Source organism: Centrocercus urophasianus, unplaced genomic scaffold (assembly GCF_019232065.1).
Source record: "Centrocercus urophasianus isolate 14NV4802_14NV808 unplaced genomic scaffold, USGS_Curo_1.0 seq_17, whole genome shotgun sequence".
Classification (NCBI taxonomy): domain Eukaryota; kingdom Metazoa; phylum Chordata; class Aves; order Galliformes; family Phasianidae; genus Centrocercus; species Centrocercus urophasianus.
This window is the reverse complement of record NW_024884722.1, coordinates 7,178,208-7,198,131: the sequence shown is the minus strand read 5'-3', so window position 1 is coordinate 7,198,131 and position 19,924 is coordinate 7,178,208. Positions and strand designations below refer to the sequence as shown.

Below are 19,924 nucleotides of genomic sequence, written 5' to 3'. Positions count from 1 at the left end.
CTGTGATTCTGTGATTCTGTGATTCTGTGATTCTGTGATTCTGTGATCTTGATTTTGGGTTCTGAAGTCAGATGGTTGAAGGGTGCTGTCTAGTAGTGCAGCCCTTCTGGCTTGCCTGCTCACTCTTGACCTGTAGGTTCTCCAAGGCCCCATCATCTTTAGATGATCCACTCTCCTGAATGAAAAAGTGATGGGACTGAATAATAGTAACCAGGTGGCACTTCAAGAACTGCATCACCATGTGCATGTCAGTATTTGCTGCTTTCGTGGGGGAGGCTGAGTCCTATCAGCTTGCTGTCGTGCTGTTTTAGCTCGAGACCCTTTCAGGTGATGCTCTCATAGTAGTAAGCCATTCTTGAAAAAACACTTTCTTTTTATGTATCGGGGTTTAATATATGTATAGTGACATCCTCATTACTTTCCTCTGAGGCAGATGATTTGCTATTTTGTGAAACTTCCAGTGTTGAGAGTTTTTTTGAAAGTATATTCAGATATATTCACTCTTCTAAACGTTATAGGATTGGAAGGGACCTGCAAGGATCATCAAGTCCAATATTTTTCATAATCTCAAATTCATTATAATATGAAATTGCTATTGGATGTGTGTGAATAGCAATGTTTGGTTTGTATTGTGGTGGTTGAAGAATTGCCTCAGTAATAATTCTCAAGTCAAATGCTCAGATATCAAATAAATACAGAATAAATGACAGCAAATACTTTATTTGAATGCTTTGATTACACTGTATGAAAAGCAGGACCAGAACATTTATATTCAACAGATCGATACTTCTGTTTTTTTCTTCTGTGAACCTGAAGGAGAAGATTAAGTTTGGAGACAATAGATGATGTTTTCTCATTAGGTGGAAATTGATCTTATGACTTGAACTACTGGAACAGATTGTTACTTTGGCAGTTCATGAAACTCCTCAATAAATAGAAATCAAATTCCTTCTCTTGTGTTGTGTGGGTAAATCGCTTTTTTTAAACCTATAGAATTTTTCCCTACCTTTGAGGATTACATAATTGACTTCCAATTCAGTTTTATAAAGTTGTTTCTTCTTTGTAAACCTTTCTTTTTTTCTATGGGTTGAGTGGATAAGACAGAAATCCAATTTTAAATAAATGGAGAAAAATTGTATTTGCATAGAAAATAATAAAACATTTTTATCTGTGTTCTGCAGCTGTGGTGCTGCCTGTTCCACAAAGGCATGTGCTTAGTGGATGTGATGGTTCTGAAGTGAAAATGTAGTTACACTGAAATAATGGTGATGTTTCATAGTACATATATTGTATATGTATGAAGATCTGTAAATTATATTCCAAAGTTTTACATTTACCTTACCTTTATAAAGGTCTAGCCACACAAAAGCATTTGTTCTTCAAATGACATTTCAGCAGATGTCAGTGTTACTCTATTGCATTTTTTCCCCCTTCAGCTGTGTATTAAACTTCTTGTACGGGTTCCTATGTACTGAAATAACTCTGCCCAATGTTTGACAGGCAGAGGGCAGTCCTGGTTGTACTCTTGTTGGTACAACCATGCGTGTGTGTGCAAAGTGAAGTGGATAAAGGGATGCATCCACATTAAAATCTTGCCTGGCCAAAAAGCAACGTTTGTTTTAACCTGGATGTTCTTGGTTCATTGTGCAGCAACATGAAAAGTAGTGTCAGTTTTGAAGTGGAGGCTAGGGATGGCTTTTCTGTTGGGAATGCCAAACTTATGCCATTTTAATAATCACATCCATCATGCACAGGTTGTTATTATGTTATTGGAAGAAAACAATGAAGGACTTGGTGCTTTCTGGCACCTGAGTACTCAGAATGTTCCCTTCTTCCATGCCAGAATAGGCTCTGTGTATGTGATATCTCTCATCCATCTCGTGTTCCAGGTTCCAGTCGTTTGTAGAACATAGCCGAGCTACCACTAACAAAGCACTGAGCTTGCAAGACAGTTAGATACAACACTCATGTAATCGCTGATTAGTTAACAGTAGTAAGAAACCTGCGTCGTTAACTTCGGATAAAAAGCTTTTGTTTGCCTTCGTTTGAATGCAGTGTGAAGATACTGTGGACAGGAATGTTATTTCGGATTTCCCTCGGGAATTCCAGCGGCGCTCAGCCTCCAGGAAAGAACATCTCCGATCAACTCAGTTTGTGTGTAGGATTCGTGATTGGCCACGAGGGGGCGCCGCTGCCCACGGCATCTCTGTGCCGGAATGGTCGCCTCTAATAAAACTGACGTCATAGATTTCACGTTTATCATCTGTTCCCTGATCAAGGAATAATTAATCAGTTGTTTAAATATGAACGCTGTTAAATTCAAATTGTTTCCTGTAGTGATTCACCAGATCAGAATCTTCTTGAGGATACAATTCTATTATCTATATTAATCGTTAAGCAATAATATACTGAATTATTCCTACTTTCATTAGACCCCATTCAAATATTGTTAATCTTTCCAGGGCAGAGGGAATAATGAACAATGGGAACTGAGATTTCCATCATTCAAACAGTGAAATATAATTTGGATGTAAGTCAGTATCGTTCTATAGGAAATAGCAAGTGTTTGGGCGCAGATGATCTGCCTGGTTGTCTTTGCATCTTAAGTGTCCTGTATCAGTTCCTTGGTAAGAAGGACTGACACTTGCATGAAGAACTACCTCCTGTTTTGAATGTGGCAGCTTCAATTCTTCACATTTACGCTCTTTGGGTCATTTATTTTGTGCACCTTTAGCATTCAATTTCAAGGAGAGGGTTTTTTTTGTTTGTTTTAAGAGAGAAAAACCCAGCCAGCTTCTTTGTTCCAATTACAGAAGCCATTTGATTCCTTTAAACATCCTGTGTTGTTCTCCTGTAAGTAGCCTCTGGAACTAATATATCTTTTATTTTTGAGAAGGACTCGCAGATTTCTGATTGTGGACAAAAGCTCTCTACTTCTAATGCGTGTTTTGCCTTTTATGCTATTGATTACTAATGAAAAATACTATAATACTCATAACTTGAGACTTTGTTACTGGGTATTGACGCTTATCTGAGGCTGTCATCTTTTTAGTTTTTTTTGGAGCACAGCTGGCATAGTTTTATATTTGTCTATATAGAATTTCATGTGTAATTTGTTTTTGCTCAGTTTTGTTCCATTCTCAATCATAACTCAGAATGAAACCAGTTTCAGTTATATTTTAACGTTTATTAAGCTGCATGCTTAAGTTTGATATTTATTATGCTGTATTTTGTGTTCCTTTCTTTTTCTTCATTTGATAATGATGTAATACGTTAAGATTTTTCTAATAACTTTCCTTACACTATTGTTTAGCCATGCCAGCCCCCTTTACATTTACTTAGTCATTTCTGAGCAAGGGAATGCATAGGGTTCAGTGTTCCCGTGGAAGTGTCTGTAGTTACCTGCATGCCATCAGTAAGAATCTTATTCTCTTTGTTGATCCTTTTAGCTGCTTCTTAATTTCTTCTGCTTCTTGAAGTTCTTTTCTTCCATATTTTCACATAGCTCCTCCTTTCAATACAGCAGACTTTTTTTTTTTTTTTTTTTTTGGGCTTTTGTTGGTCCTTCCAACCATCTCTGCTGTGCCTAAATATTGTCCCCCTCAAAATTCTATCCAGATGGACTCTATGCTTTCAGAACTAAGTTTAGGGATCTGATTTGGCAATGCATTTGTAGTTTTAGGTGGATGGTTGCACTCGATATAAAGCTATTTTCCCAGCTACATGATTTCATGAACTGAGTTTATGCATTTACTCCTTAGCTCTGAACATCTCTATGCAACCTTAAATTGGGTGATTTATGATTCTTTGGGTGAAGACTGGCCGTGTTAATTTGCTTCTTGGGTATTTGTTTGTTGTTAGCTGACTATTGCAGTGTTTCTTAAAAAAGGTTACACCCCGTGTGAGTTTAACAGCTTGGAGTTTTAGTAATGCCCAGTAGCTTGAGTGAATGATTTAATTTAACTAGACAGAGATGGGCATAACACTGCTTTACAGTATCAGCATTGAATTACTGACATCATTTAGCTGCCATAAAATGTGTCTGATCTTACTGATGATGAAAGCTTCACTTCCATGATTGATAGTCCTAGAAGTGGTGCCTTGAAGATTGAGCATTTTCCTATCTAGAAATAAAGATGGTCAGTAATACTGAACAGTCAGAGAGAAAAGGCTCATAGTTTGCGTGCTGGTCGTTTTTTTTTTTTCTTTTATTAATTTTATCGAAATAATAAAACTTAAAAATGGCAACTTTTGATGATTTTTCTTAATTTATCAGTACTGTTTTCTAAGATACGTTCCAAAATAATGCAGGCTTTGGGTGCTTTGTAGAATAATCACTAATTTTCTGTAACATTCAAATTCTCAAATCCTTGATTTTATGAAGCACTTTCTTCTTGAAAGGCAGCCCAAAATGGTATTGAAAGAAGCCAAATTTGTATTCTTGAGATTGTGTATACTATATTCTATACTGTAATGTTACTTATTCAGTGTTATTTGCTTTGATATCAACTTATTCTGGTTATATTCTGCATTACATTTCTTCTTCAGAGGTAATAAAAAGTTTATTCTGTGTTACTCATTTTACATCTATATTGCTTCTAAAAATATGGATCGTTTTGCCTTTCCTTCGATCTGTGACTCATACAGTGTGTTTTCTGAGAAGAATGCAGAAATATATCATTATTTCAGCTAATCTAACACTTTCAATTTGACTAATGTCCTTTGTTGTCATTTTTTTGGTCGAGCATCTGTTAAACATAAAAGCGTATACTGTATTTTATCAGAACGAGCAATCCTGACATCTGTAATTAAGCCTTTCCTATTTCTGCTTTATTGGCTCTAACAACGCAGTCTAACAGATTGTACAAATTCTGCATTTGTTTACAAAACAGGCCCAGATTGTTCTTTGAACGTCCCTTCCACGGAGTCCTACTGGATCTTACCAAATGTGAAGCCATTCAGCCCTTCTGTGGGCCGGGCTTCCCATAAGGCAGTTCTTCATGGAAAATTTATGTGGGTGATTGGTGGATATACTTTTAACTACAGCTCATTCCAAATGGTGTTGAAGTAAGTGATTTCTCCCTTATGATATCCCTTCTGATAAGACTTGGGGAAAATGTATATCGACACAAATGAACACCTATCCTTCAACTCAATCAAAAGATTTATGCTTTTTTAGGTTATTAACTGTCTTATTTTTATGCTTCCAATTTTCTTATAATTCAAAAGAATTCAAGTATGTGTAACAAAGATCTATGTAATATTAATGTGTGAATTCATCAGTCTTCTGAAAACAGTCACTATTATTTGCTACAAACCATAAAAGTGCTTGTGGTGATAAGAAATGGTGGGGAAGAAATCTGTGTGATGGCTTTTTCAGGTAGTATATCTAGAGTGATATTTGCATATAAATATTTATTTATAATTACAAGAGGCTCATATTTAATGCAGGCATTTAGCCTGCTTGGTACAGGATATTTTGGTTCTTCATATTTGTAACACTCTGTATGCGTATGCAATTGATCAGCTATTAAAAACAAACTTGAAGCATCTACCATAGAAGTGTAGAATCTCTCAAGTTGGAAGGGACCCATAAGGATCATGGACTCCAACTCCTAAAATATCTGTAAATATCACTTAGCCAATTTGAATGGTAACTTGTTATACAGACAGAGGCCCTAAATGTGATAAGTAATGCAACTGTTAGGATATGTTTATTTCTCCTATTTTTGTCTACCTCCTGTTTTCTTTTGCAGTTTTACAATCATCCAAAACAAATCCCATTGTCTTTGCATCTTCCCTTAATTATACCTCTGTGCTCTTATTTTTTTACCTCTGTCCTGTTGTGTTTGTTTCAACACTTAATTTAAAGTTAATGAAAATTAAATTCAGCTGTGTAACTGAGAGGGTGCTCAATAACAAGTTTTCAAAGCAGTGCCAAAGGTTGTGGCTTAGGCAGTTGAGTGGTGGTTTTTTGCTTGCTGATAACTGTGAACTTAGTAACCTAGTTTCGTAACTTTCTTGTAAGTAATGTGGTTTTAATTACAGTTGCAATTTCTGAAATTGTTGACGGGTCCCCAATAGAACTGTTCCTGTTTTCCCTTGATGAGCATTTAGCTCACTGTCACTATTATTGCACTGTTACAGCAGTTAAAAATGATCGCCTAATTGCTACTAACAAATTACCAACAACCTCAAATAAACAATGTCTGATGAAGTGTGCATACTTTATATAACAAAATTAGTTCAAAAATACAAAATCCCCTATTTCTGTGTGGATAGAAAACATTTTAATGTTTTATTTCTCTTCTAGCTACAATTTGGAAAGCAGTATATGGAATGTGGTGCCTGTATCCAAAGGGCCGCTCCAGAGATATGGACACACACTTGCGTTGTATCAGGTTTGGACTCTTTCACCTCCTATTTAATTAATGTATTTCTATGTACTGTTACTGATCTTGAAATGATTCATACATTTTTGAGGGTAATTTCTAGTCCCTAAGTGCTTTGCTGTTATTGTCTTCTTCAGTACTTAGACCTATTGCACAGTTTTGGAGAAAGATTTTTGAGTAACTTTTTAGCTCTAGAACTAAACTTGCCAATATGGTATTCCCTCCCCTCCCCCAAAATAATATTTGCAATTCTTGTGTAAGGAAAGGTGAACTGGGAGACAAGTGTGATCTCAGCATGGACAAAGCCCTTGTTGAGCAGGTGCCAACCCACAGGGGCTGAACACAGCATGTAGGATGGTGGGCTGATAGAGCAAGCCTGTACATGGCAAGTAATGACCCAGGTCCAGAGGCCATGCAAGGAGTCCAGACAGGAGCAAGAGAAAGTAGGGCTGGAAACAGGACTGGAGACAAGGCTACAGAATGTGCCTGAGGAGCCCATCCAGGAAACAAGCTATCTACAGTCTGTGTCCAGATCAACTCAGAGTAGGATGGAGGGGAAGATCTATGGCTGATTCCTGGCTGAGGCTCCTTAGTGCCTAAAGGGCCATGACAGTAAGAAATAATTTTTTATTTGCTTTATTACAACTGCTTACAGAAACAGAGCAGTTTTAAATAGTGGGCAAACTGCTTTATCAAAAGGACTCTGAAACAGTATTTTTATGGAAAGACTATAAATCTGTGCCTTTCGTTTATATCTATGCATTCAGGCTATTTTTATCATTGGTACCATCCTGTGCCCAAGAATTCCAGGGTGTTATGTGAAGAGATGCCACCTTTTGGGATACTGCTACTTGCTGTTCTGATATTCTCTACTTCTTTATACTTTTTCTAATTGGGCTCTTGGTACCAGTTGTGATTTTCTGTAAGTTTATCATATCCTCCATCATTTCTGATTCATGCAAAAGTTACTTGCTTTTTCAGTAATCCAGAAGGAAAGTATTTCATACATCAGGTAGTAATGAAGCCATTGCCTGTGTTATTTTTAGTTTTTGCATCCCTTCTGTGAGAGTTGTTTGTGAGGTATCAGTACCTCAGATGTTTATATCAATCTGCTACTGGTTTTGAATTGGTTTTATCACTACTCTATCAACCATAATGTTATGACCTTAGTCTAATCAATTAAAACCCCACCACCATAGTGCAGACTTAAATAGTTTTGTATGCATCTTTTCATGAAAATCTGTGACTTCGTATATTCTTGTTCTCATATTGGACATTAAATATTACTCAATTCTTTGCCTTTGTTCATTATCTTGAATATTTTGAGTAGCTTAGTATTGAAATTGTCATTTTTCTGTTCATCCCTGTGCCAGACTATTTTGAAGTATGTTGAACTAACAAGTTGTTATTGTTCATTTCTGTGGGATACCACAGGTGACCTCTCCTCACTGTTAAGTGAACACTTTCCTCAAAATTCCATTGACTCACCATTTTTATTCTTAAATTCCTTCAGAACAGATCTTGGAGACTTTTTTGTTGCTCCTCTACTATGACCATTTGTTACTGATTCGTTCTATGGAAATACCTGTGAAGTCTATGATGAAGAATTCAAATGCAAAAATTAATGTTATTACTATGACTCTGTTTTTGGAATATTATACTGTCTGTTGGCAGCATAAATAAATCTAGTTGACTGTTCTTCTCATGCATTTGAAAAATGGTGTAGTACTTAACACATGAATTTTGCAGGCAACTCATCGAGCTGTTTCTTGGCTTGCCTTTTATCTTTCCACATCTTAATCTGCTGGATTTGAAGCAGATTTTGAAGTACTTTTTCTTACTTCTAACAGTGTTGTTAAGTTAAGCCTGATTTGTTTTGGTCTTTCTAATTGGAATTTTTTTTTTCAAATAGGTTTTATGGGATCTCAGATGTCCTTAAAGTATCTTTGTGTCGTCATTAAAGACTTTCTCCTTTCAGTTGTACCTATTTAATTTTTTTTTTTATGATTGGTCTTCCTTTATATACATTGCTTCTCTGCAGTTATGCAGAACTGTGAGTGTTTGTTTTTTTCCCCTCTGTCATGTTTCTCTTCCAGAGATGCTGAACGTCACGATTACTACTGTAGCAATAATGTGAACTAGATTCTGTGCGTGCCCCATAGCCAACTCAAAAATTGTTTTTCTCCTCCTCAGTTCCCTGATTCACTACCTATGTATTATCTGTTCTTTGAAATGTCTTAGACTGCTATATTCTGGTTATTTCCCTTCTTGTGGAATGTGGATCATTTTTGTTGGAAACATTCAAGTAACCTATTATATAAAGGATTAAAATTTAACCTTTTCTAGGTCAACAGTAGTAATATTTACTTGAAATGCTCTGAACTGAAGAGTAACCATTAAAAAAAAATTTCCAGCAAATATCAAACAATATGTACTTGTGTGATCTTAAAATAAAGTTTTATTTTTTCCTTTCATGTATTCAGACCATTGAAAAACAAAATTTGAGTGTGAAGAGTGGCAGGACATGATATAATACCTAGAGATGGCAGCTGTGAGCTGTGTCTTGAGCTGTGTACTACTCATTGTTCAACGTTTTCTTTTTAGAGGAAAGAAAATAGTATCCACCTAGAAGAAATTAGATTAAGTTTTTGACTTCAGCTGCCAAGATTTCAAAGCCTGTGCTAGACCAGAGTGAGAGCACAGAGCTAGTATTGCCTGACTGTGGTGCAAGCTAAATTGAGGCTATATAATTGACTCTGTGGAGAATGAAATAAGTTACCATGCCATTTCCCTTAGAAAGCTGCTTTAGTTAAAATTGAAGTACTGTACTTCTTTACTCTGAAGAAAAGTGATCAGAAGACTCCCGCTGATGTATAGTTATAACAAGTGACTAAGACTTTTATACTCTCTCCACCATAAATGCATAAAATGTGTTCTTGCTTTTAGACCAGCTAAATTGTTAGATAGTGTTGCCTTCAGTGCCACTTCAGGCTGGTTTTTGGAAAAGCACTACCTATCTGTTAGCAATTGGTTCTCCCATATCTGAGGGATTCTATGTAGTTTCAGCATCTTGATACTTCAGAAATGTCAACATACTTTGAAAGGAATCACAGAAGAAAAAGGATTATGAAGAGACTGGAGATAATGGTTAGTGAAGTTTTTAAAGCAGGCACATACAGCTTTGTCAAACCACAACTAGATAGATGGCAACTTGAAAACTACTAGATGGCTGGAATAAAGTATGGTGGGAGTTGCATAGAGAGAGAGTGCATGGTCACTGCTGGGCATGACCTTCTGGTCATATCATGGAGTCTGAGCTTATAATGAAACTGTATCTTCTAGTCCCATGGCAGTGGAAGGTTAACTGAGCACTGAAATTAGATTCTTTTAGGTTTGGCAATCAAACAGGCTGGCACAGTAGTAATTGTAAAGATATTTCCTGATACGTGGGCCATTTTATATACTCCAACTTAATTTGACTCGTTTGTGTACTATAAATGTTACTTCTGATTTTAAAGCTTTATTTAAAAAGGCTAATTGTTTTGATTTCCAAATTAATTGGTATTGATGCTGAGTGTGCGTGTCTCTTCTGATGTTTTTATTAGTCTAATCAAAATCTAGAGTTAACAAAACAAGAGCAAAATCTTTTTCTCCCTTAATTTGAGTGAGACACTCTTTCATCAGTTAGTTTATTGTTCTTGTATAAGCTTACTCATGTAGGTAATTGTAGTATGATTTGGAAAAGCACTAGGAATATAGAAGTCTGTTCTAACCATTCAATTAATACTTGTTAGTGGGTTGTACCACCAAGTTAATTTTTAAAATTATTTTATGGCTTTCAATTACATCCTCTGAACATCCTGCTTTTAAATTCTGATTTGTAGATCTCAGAAGAAATTGAGAACTAGGTGAGATGAGCAATCACAAGATTCTTATTTATAAATGCTGTGGACTTCTGGTTTTGACAAGGAGATTCATGCAGGAATTCTTATTTACTGGATTGCTGGTCATTTTTGCAATTTTTGTTTTTACTCCTATTAAAAACAGGGGATAATTTACCTATCTTATGGAAAATTCTGTAGATTACCTTGTCAGTTCTTACGAAACTTTGAACCTGCATATAGCAGTGTTAATTAATGGTTATTCACTTAAAGCAGAGGACTTATATTGGATTTAGAGCCTTTATTCATTTACATAAGTAAGTGGTTTCATATAGGTATCTAACTTTCTTCTTTGATATAACTCCAAGGATAAAAGTACATGGAAATTTTTCATGCTTTTTCAGACTTGCAGAAGTATTTTGTCTATTAAGTTCAGGCTGTTGGGATGGTTTCTATTTGTTTACTAGAAGCCTGTATTTTTTTTGCTGTGCCATGTGTTTAGGTCACAAAAAGTAATTGACTTTCCAAAGATTTTTTTCTTCCCTAAGAAATTTTTCTCTGCATTTACAAATTGAATTTTGTTCATTATCATCTAAATAAATTATTTTTTGAATTGTTTGTGGTAGGGAATTTTTTTTTTAAGAACATGGTAATATCTATCAAAGTTTTAATGCAATTGAAACTAACAATCTCTTCTGTTGCTATTTTACTAACTTACCCTGTAATAGTTGCCAAGAAACCAACAGTCATGGCCTGGAAGTGGGAATGTCATGAATAAGTGAGCTGCATACATGCTCCTCTTACAGTGGAAAATTTTCTTTTCTGCAGATTTCATACTGGGTAGAAACCCTGAATTACACATTGATCATATAATGTACTTTTATATGCTTTGCACAGGGTAACATTTGTATGCAATTTTCATTTTAAAAAACTACAATTTTTCAGAGGTTTCTGTAACTTCTTAGGTGATTTTAGCAGCGCGAAGTAACACATCTAAAAATGACCCAGGTTAATTTCTTGAGTAAATACTCTGTATTGCACAAGATTTTACTCTGTATATTTGAAGATGTTGCTTTGACAAGTGATATCAAAAACTCAAAACAGGAGTGTACTGGAGGTCAAGTCTTCATGCTTATCTGCCTGCTGTTCAGCTGCCTGTTTCTTGCACAGTCTGCTTCTTGGCCTTTGCGTTCCTCCAGCGTAAAGGGTTCGATTTTTAATATCTCTCATCTGGGGAGCATGTCCAGGTTATTTTTACTTTTTCCTCACTAGTTTCATGAGGATATGCTCTTTTAAACCTTTATTTGCTTGTTCATCTAATTACTGATGTAGTATACCATATTAGTTTGAGTACAAGTATGTATGTAGGTTGCTCTGGAAGTAATACCTCCTATTTATGTCCATTAAACTACATAGAGCATGATAAAACTATTTGATGAAGCAAATTCTCAGCTACAAAACACTATTTTTCAGTGGTAATTTCCATTAGCTATGCATTGCCACCAGCCATGAAGAAGAGCCTGTATGCCATACTTGTAAAAACAAAAACCCAATACGAAACAAACAACGTCACCAGCGGGGGGGTGAACTCCTGCTTAAAAGCTGCTATGAGAGCATAATTTCTAGCAAAATGTTGTCCATGCTATTCATCTTTCATCATCCCAAAAAGATGAAAGTCAGAAGGCTCCAAATTCAAACTATACAGTGGAAATGGTAGGATAGTCCAAATGATATTGATTATGTGCTCCACAGTCTTTGAACCAATATGGGGCCTGGCCTTTTGATGTTGCAAGAAAAAGATTGTCTTCTTCTCTGACCCAATTCTGGAAATTTAATCTTTCAATTTAGCCAGGCTGTGATGTAGTGTTCAGAGCTGGTTTGTCTGGGTTCCAGGAAAACCAGAAAGAGCACCATGATAGTGTGCATCATTTTCTCAATGAGGGCTGCATCTTCAGCAACTTCTTTGAAGGGGAATTGATATATTTCCACCTGATGGATGGCTGTTTTGAGTCCAGCTTGATACCTCGATACCTTGATACTGGTGATACCTTGTCACCAGTAATGATCTGATCCAGGAAACTGTTGCCTTCACCTGTGTTAGTTCAATAGGTCCTGTCGCTACTGCTGAAACCTGCCACCACTTTGCTGTGCTCACATCCACTCTTTGGTCTCCATGAATGTTTGCAAGCATCAATTAATGTTGATGGATGCCTTTTTTTCCATACGGAGAAATTCGGTGATACACCTTTGCTTCATATGCACTTGTCAGATGCCATTCTGTCAGGCTGCCCCTCTGCTACTATCTGCCACACAACAACAAAATGTAATGGAATATTGGTGGAAAAGTCCAACCTCTACTGCCACACCACCACCATTCACTTCTGATGTTGTGGGCCGACAAAATAAAATAGGAGGCATTACTTTTGGAGAAACTCTCATAGTATGCTTCATTCCTGTGCTCGAAGGTGAGCAGTAATTGTGTACCTGTCCTCTTGAAAGTCATTATCTTGTGTACAGAAGGCCTCACCTTCAGCATGTGTCATGGCTTCTTGTTTTTTTTCATCAGTATTCCACATCATGACATGATTGAATGCACTGGGAGTTAAAGAGTTAATGCTGCAGTTCTGTGGCTTGTTGGCATACTTCAATAGTAAACTAAGGTTTTTTTTCCTTTAGCTCATTGCTGCTGTTTTCCTCGTCTGGGGCAATCTCCTGACTTCTCCCTTCCCTCCTCCCCCCTTCCTCATCATGCTTCCTTCACAGGGCATGGATCCATAGGTCCCTTCACCCCCTTGTCATAGAAACCAGGCCAAACCATGGCAGCATGTGCCTTGATTTATAGCTGGTTTATGGATGGACTCCTTTTCTTTCAACCTTTGGGCTGCACTTGTTTCCTCTCTAGACTTCTCAGAAAATGCTTGCCTTTATGTGATTGCTTTTGTTCTTTATTTATATGCTTGTAAAATTTTTCATTCTGTAGTTCTATGGACTTAGGTCTGTGAGCCTTTCTTTTTCCATATTGAATTGATCATAGCTAACTTTCGAAGTGATTTTTAATTTTTTAATTTTTATTAGCGGCAGTAGGAGCTGCTAATCTCAGATATAGCCTGGAGTGAAGCTTGCTTAAATGTGATTTTGGGATTGATAAAGTAGTTTTGATGACCGTCTTGTCTTTTTCTCTGTAGAACTCTGAATAGTTTTGTGCACAGGATCTGCTGTGTCATTTATAAAGATAGCTCCTCTCAGACGTGTTCTTTTATCTGTATGTTGAATCATTTAAGTAGAACGGTGAGGAGAACACTGCCAGCTGTCTGAGGGGTCGTTCTGAAATTCATGTGGTTCTTCAGGTCACCTTTTTAGCATATTGCGTTTTTGCTCTGTCTCAGAAAGTATTTCATTTTTAAAAACTGTTGTATTTCACCTGCAAGCCCTTAATTAGGTCCTTCCTTCCTCTGTGCTTTACTTTGTGAGTCTGAATTGGCAGGTTTCAACAGTGAGCTCTCTGGGATAATTTAAAGAAAAGTACTTGCTCACACCATTCATGTTTCACTAGTCTACAAATTTCCTATAAGCCTGGTCATAGTTTAACCCAGAAGCAGCTGAGTACCACAAAGCTGTTCATTCCCCCCATTGAGATTGGGGAAAAAACTGAAAAGTGCAAGAACTTACATGTTGAGATAAGGACAGTTGAATGAAGAGGGTGGAAAAAAAAAAAAAATTAAAAAAAATAAAAAAGGGAGACCACCACCACCAACAAAAGAGTACACAAAGCACGCGACGCACGACACAGTTACTTACCACTTGCTGACCGATTCCCAGCCCATTCCCGAACAGAAGCAGCCTTCCTATCCAATGCCCCCAGTTTTATTGTTGAATGTCACACCACATGGGGTGGGACATCTTTGTGACCTGTCTCTGTCAGCTTTGTCACCTCCCAGCAACTTATACACCCCAGCTTCTCTCTGGCCAGGCAGCACGAGGAGTTCAAACAACCTTGACTTGTTGTAAGCGCTGCTCAGCAGCAACTAAAACGTCAGTGTGTTATCAACATTATTCTCACACAGCACTGAACTAGCTACTAGGAAGAAAATTAACTCCATCCCTGCCAAAATCCCTCATGTTTTAATACAGTGAAATGCTATAGCGTATTTCTTTATGAAAAGTGGAAAGATGGTCTTTGAAACTAAATGTATTTTTAAAAGTCAGAATAGCACGCTAGAGGTCAGCATCTCTATTTTCAAGATGGTTTAGCTATTAAGGAAGAAAATCAGAAAGCTTGTTCTGTCATAGTGATTTTTCCTTGCAGTCTCAAGAATTATGACAGATTTTACTACCAAGTTGACACTGAGTAATAGATTGATAGGCTACAGAATGCTACCTGCAGCCTTGGTGTATTTCTTACTAGAGAGATATTGATGATCTTTATTTTAATTAATTATAATGGGGACACTTAATTTTTCAGATGCAAATCCTATCACTATTTTTGAAATAAACTAATAAACTCAATTGGTACTGTTACCATGTTACTTTCTTGGCCTTTAATATTACATAAAGTACACAAATCTGTATTCAACATTCAAAATAGGAGTTGTAGTTATTCCTTAGATACAGGAAGGAAAGTGGCATTCCTGAAGGCAATAGGGCATGTGCCTCCTTCTCAAAGCATGCATATAAAGAAAGTCTGGTTGGCCCAAAGCTGAATCTCCTAGAAACCTGTTTTTACATCTGTGGCAAACAACCCAACAGTAGAAGTGTTTGGAGTCAATAGCTGTGCTTTAGCACTCTTTGTTTTTGTTTTGGAAAACTAAGGCTGGCATGAACTTAAAGCAAACCCATAGTGTCATATAAATATTTTTCTTTAACATCTGTTTTAGTTACTGAGTTAGTCCAAAAACATTCATTAGGTGTATGGGGAACAATTCCTTTGGATCTTGCCCTCTTTCATGGCATTTGAGAATTTGACAAGGAAGTTCTAACACCACTGAATCTTTCTAATAGCTGATACTTGGGAGTATCTTCCTAAGTAAGGCTCCTCAGTGCAAGGCAAAGACCTAGAGGAAGATTTCTCAAGAAATAAAAGCATAAGCTAAAATGCAGCTCAGCAGACAGGTATTGCAAGAACAGCATTCAAAGCAAGTCTTAATTCCTCACCAATGATAACTATAACTATTATGTTAGGACTCCTTTCACTGTGGTTTTGTGAAAGATGTCTTGGCAGCCTTTTGGCTTGCATGCTTTGATGCCTGTAGACTCCGTCAATGCTTATATCCCATAGAAACAATCCCTTTGGTTGTGTTCAGCAATTGCCTTCTTACAGATCTTTATTCAAGGCCTTTGAAATACATTTTTATTTCATAGGAAAATAATGACTTCAGATGTATATCTAGTACAGATATTATCCCAGTACTAATTCCTACTGAAGATTGTGTACATCTTTTGTTCAAAGACCAGGGTAGGCTATTCTCTAACACAGAGTAGCACTGCATAGGAACAACTCTAAGCTCCAAATTAAGATACGTTTATATGCATCAAATGAGGGAACATTGTATTATAATAAAAATTACATTTTATTACATTTATTTTATTACAATAAAAGTTGTATCTTGCTTTGCTGGTCTTAGTAGACTATCAATCTACTGATCAGCCTATTTTTCAACTTCCGTATGGTTCATTCAGACTTCTTATATTACGTGGTTTCTTTATCTTAGTTTTGTTTTGTTTTTCTCCCGAGGGACAGTAGTCCGTGCCAAGCAAAACTTTGCTAAATGTGTTCTGCAGCTTTTTTTTTTTTTCTTGATCAAATTGGTTAGACCCTAGAGCATTTATGATACTGCATTGTGCAGGAGATGACTGCCTACTGTACAAACACCGTACAGGTGAGATGCTCAGTGCTCGTGGACCTGACGTGTCCTATCAAACACTAACTCATTATTTGAACCAGAAGCAGTATTTTTCTACCTGGGATAAACTGTCCTTGAACAGTGAGCCAGCCAGTGAAGCCAACAAGCTGGAATTCCTTCTATGACTCCGTATGCCTTGGTTTGAAGTTAGAGATTTACTAGAATCATTTTCAATCAATATTAAAGTAAATCATTCTTTACTTATCTCGAGCAACAACGCCATCTGTTTTGATAAGTGGTTAATGAAGATTGGAAAATTTCTTTTGCATCCTTTTAGAAGAACTCAAACTACTCTCCCATTGAGATTTGATTTTAGTACATGTGCCCAAGGGGATGATGTACACGCATTGCCCCGTTTCTTAGGGCTGATTTGTTTATGATTGTGAAGTTTCTCAGGACTTAAGTTATGTTGTCATTAAGATAAAATGTTCTCTCTTGTGCATATGCCAAATGAAATTCATATAGTTTGAGTGTATGGTAAATTACGTTTTAGTTCTGTGAGTTATTCCTTAAGAAGACAGTGTAAATCCCTTTCTGCTTAGGTTTTTAATAGCTGCAGTGTGAATTAGAGTCATGTAATTAAAGTTTTTCTGCTTGAAGTAATCTGGGTGAGATTCATTTTCATGTCATTTTCATGGCTGCATTTATTCTTCAGTGAAGTGCTCTCCTTATCATCGCTTTTGCTTTAGCTTAAGTATTGTTTTCTGGAACCAGTCTCTGTTATTGAGCTGTTTAAGATAGCAGTAGCTGTATGTGAAGATCTAAATCAGATTGTTCCTTTATAAAATTCTATGCAGCACAGGAATACGCAGCTCAGATGTTATCTTTTTTGTAATCCATTGTCTGTTCTCTCCTTTCTCCCAATTTTTACAGGAAGACATCTACATGTACGGAGGCAAAATTGAAACAAATAATGGCAATGTTACTGATGAGCTGTGGATTTTCAACATCCACAGTCAAACGTGGAGTATCAGAACGCCTGCTGTGCTTGTACATGGCCAGCAGTATGCTGTGGAAGGTCATTCAGCACACATCGTGGAGCTGGACAGCAGAGATGTGGTTATGATTATCATTTTTGGATATTCTGCCATATACGGTTACACGAGCATTGTGCAAGAATACTACATCAGTAAGTTGCTTCCAAGTCATTTTTATCATGCATTGATGAAAAAAATTCCTTAGGAACACTTCCTGTTTTCACACAGGAAAATACATATTTGGCAATATAATCTCATTGTTTTTTCCTTCAGACAACACCAATCAGATTAATTGTTAGTAGCATTAGTATGTGTTTGGAATATAATGGCTTTGGCTATTTGTTGCAGGCCAAAACACTAAATTCCAAGCATTAATTGTTATTCTGATGAAACTTACCCTTTTTAACCATAGACTATGTATTTAATTCATAGCAGAGTAAAAATCAAGTGGCAAAACAGAGTACAATAAAGAGTAACTACAATAAGAATTAAGTTAATTTTGTAGATTCTTTAATTAATGTTGTGATATCATCATGCTGATTTTTGAAATGTAAGAACTTTGTTTATCAATTACACACAAGCTAGTCTCAGAAGTGTAACTTGCTCCTTCTAAAAGAAATATAAAGATTTTTGGAGAACGTATAAGTTTCCAATTGGAATAAATTCCCAATATTGGAAAAAACAAATTTTTAAGTATTCCAACATGTCTGTCTGGGATTTCCCTGCCACAATGGCAAGTTTTTCTGATGGGCGATTTTAAATTTTAAAATTAAATAAACAAAGACATCTCCTCTTGCATGCGATACTTCTAAGACATTCTTATAATAAAATGATCTTGAAAATACACATTTTGATTTTCTTTAGAAATATTTGTATACCCACTAATTCAAACAATGTTTGAATTATTGTTTTCTGCAGAATTGATTTGAGTTTCTTGCAGTTATTTAAGCACTCACAGAAAGCATTCAAAACTTTCAAGTAGTGTTTTTATGTTAAGACGTCAATCCTAAGTCTTTTAAGTAGTTTCATTTACTCATTTGCATTTATGCATATTGATATAGTAACTGTGTAGGCAGATTTGTGAGGTGGGGAAATCACTTCAAAACACAGAGGATTCTTATGCGTTCTGGCATTACCTGTGAGTTGTAGGGATGTTGAGCAAGCTGAAAGAATAGGAATAAGAGGAAGAGTGCAATGATGTGCTTATTCCATGTTGGAAAAATTTGATTAATCTGAACAAAGTTACTAAAAATTTCTACACTCAGAATTATGTTTTACAACAATACTATAAGGGTTAGTAGGTATTGAAGGCTAACTTGTTTTCATTTTACCTCATTGAATTTCCATAAAACCTCTAGTTAACTATAATCCTGATTTCCATGGGCTCTGAGTGTAAAAAGAACACCCAAAAAGTTTTCGCTATTTACGGACTCCTGGATTTTCTCATAGGCATGTGGTTCTACTAACAAAGCATGTTAGTTGAAGGTGTGCATAGTCTCAACATTTCTCTTATGGCAAGTAATTGTTATCAAAATCAACAAAGTCCTAGAGAAATTAGACGTGGCTTGCAGCCAGAATTTCACCATGTGAAAGCACAGGAATTTGTATTCTAAAGTATGATAGTTACAGTAATAATAAAAGCTTTCTGTTGTCCTTTCTTGCTGTGATTGGAGTTATGACTTCTGAGGAAACAATAAATCTTGGTATAGGAATTATGTGGCTGATTTTACTAACTTGAACCATAAAGCTTTTCTGGGTTACTCCCCAGGGAAATTTATTTCCTTTTAGGTTGGCAATACCTCATAAACCTTTTGAGAATCTCAATGTGAATCTCAAGGTGAATATAATAATGGTATTTTGTTTTAGCTAAAGTTTATAAAAGCTCCATGTACATTAAGAAACTTCTGAATAAATCTTCTGTGATTTTATTTTGTTCTTTAGAAGGTAGAGATTTGTTGGGATTGGCAACATATCACTTCAGTTCTTAGGCTGAAATTTTTTATGACTTTAGAAGTGGGTCTTAGGTTGCTTTTGATTTAAGGATGTTTCTTTGAAGTAGAGTTAAAAGAAATGGCCCTGTGATGTAATGTGTACTTCCTCTTTGTCATAAGTTATGACCTTCATAATTGCAAGAAAGAAAAGCTTACAGTTTATTCTCCCTGCATTTAAACAAAGATGGGATGTTGAGGTGCTACCTTAGGAATCTGTTCCATTTACTTGACCTGTTCAGAGGCTTTACTGTGTCAAGAAAGGGTCAGACCAATGTAACTACCTTTCCATTGGTTTCTACTAGGTTTATTACTGCATATGAAAACTTCTTAAATTTTTTTAAAGATCTTTTTAGAAATGCTTTGATTATTTCCAAATGCTATTTTAATTATTTGTATTTAACTGATACAATTATTATTGCTTAAATTTGAAGGGCTTTTTTTTTTTTTTTTTTTTTTTAATGTGACCGCCCAAATTGGTAATAAATAGAAAACAAACTTTTTTGTAGTTCATTGGATTTCCATTGATGGAACGGTTCTACATGTTTGTATGTGATTAACTTGCTCTGAGGAAAAGTCTGAAATGAATCTTGATCATCACAACCCGTGCTTTTTAATGAAAACACTGTATTTTACAATTTCTTCTATTATGTGTGTAGACTAAACTTAAGTAGTTTGGAAAACATCTGGAGAATTAATTCAGGGCTTATAATTTTAGTGACTGGCTATCATCTAAATCGCAGCCTATCTTTATCGTTGTTTGGTTTATGTTTGGTTATGTTATTT

At 36.1% G+C, this 19,924-nt stretch overlaps 1 protein-coding gene across 5 annotated transcripts in view; it reads left to right on the top strand.

Annotated features, from left to right (window-relative positions):
* The window catches only part of ATRNL1 (attractin like 1), a 427,623-nt gene that overhangs the window by 49,925 nt on the left and 357,774 nt on the right, over positions 1–19,924 (top strand). For all 5 annotated transcript variants that reach the window (XM_042818666.1, XM_042818665.1, XM_042818667.1 and 2 more), the window contains exons 6-8: positions 4,893–5,067; positions 6,314–6,401; positions 17,047–17,302. In XM_042818666.1, the coding sequence (XP_042674600.1) occupies positions 4,893–5,067; positions 6,314–6,401; positions 17,047–17,302 (519 nt within the window). The remainder of the gene's footprint in view (positions 1–4,892; positions 5,068–6,313; positions 6,402–17,046; positions 17,303–19,924) is intronic.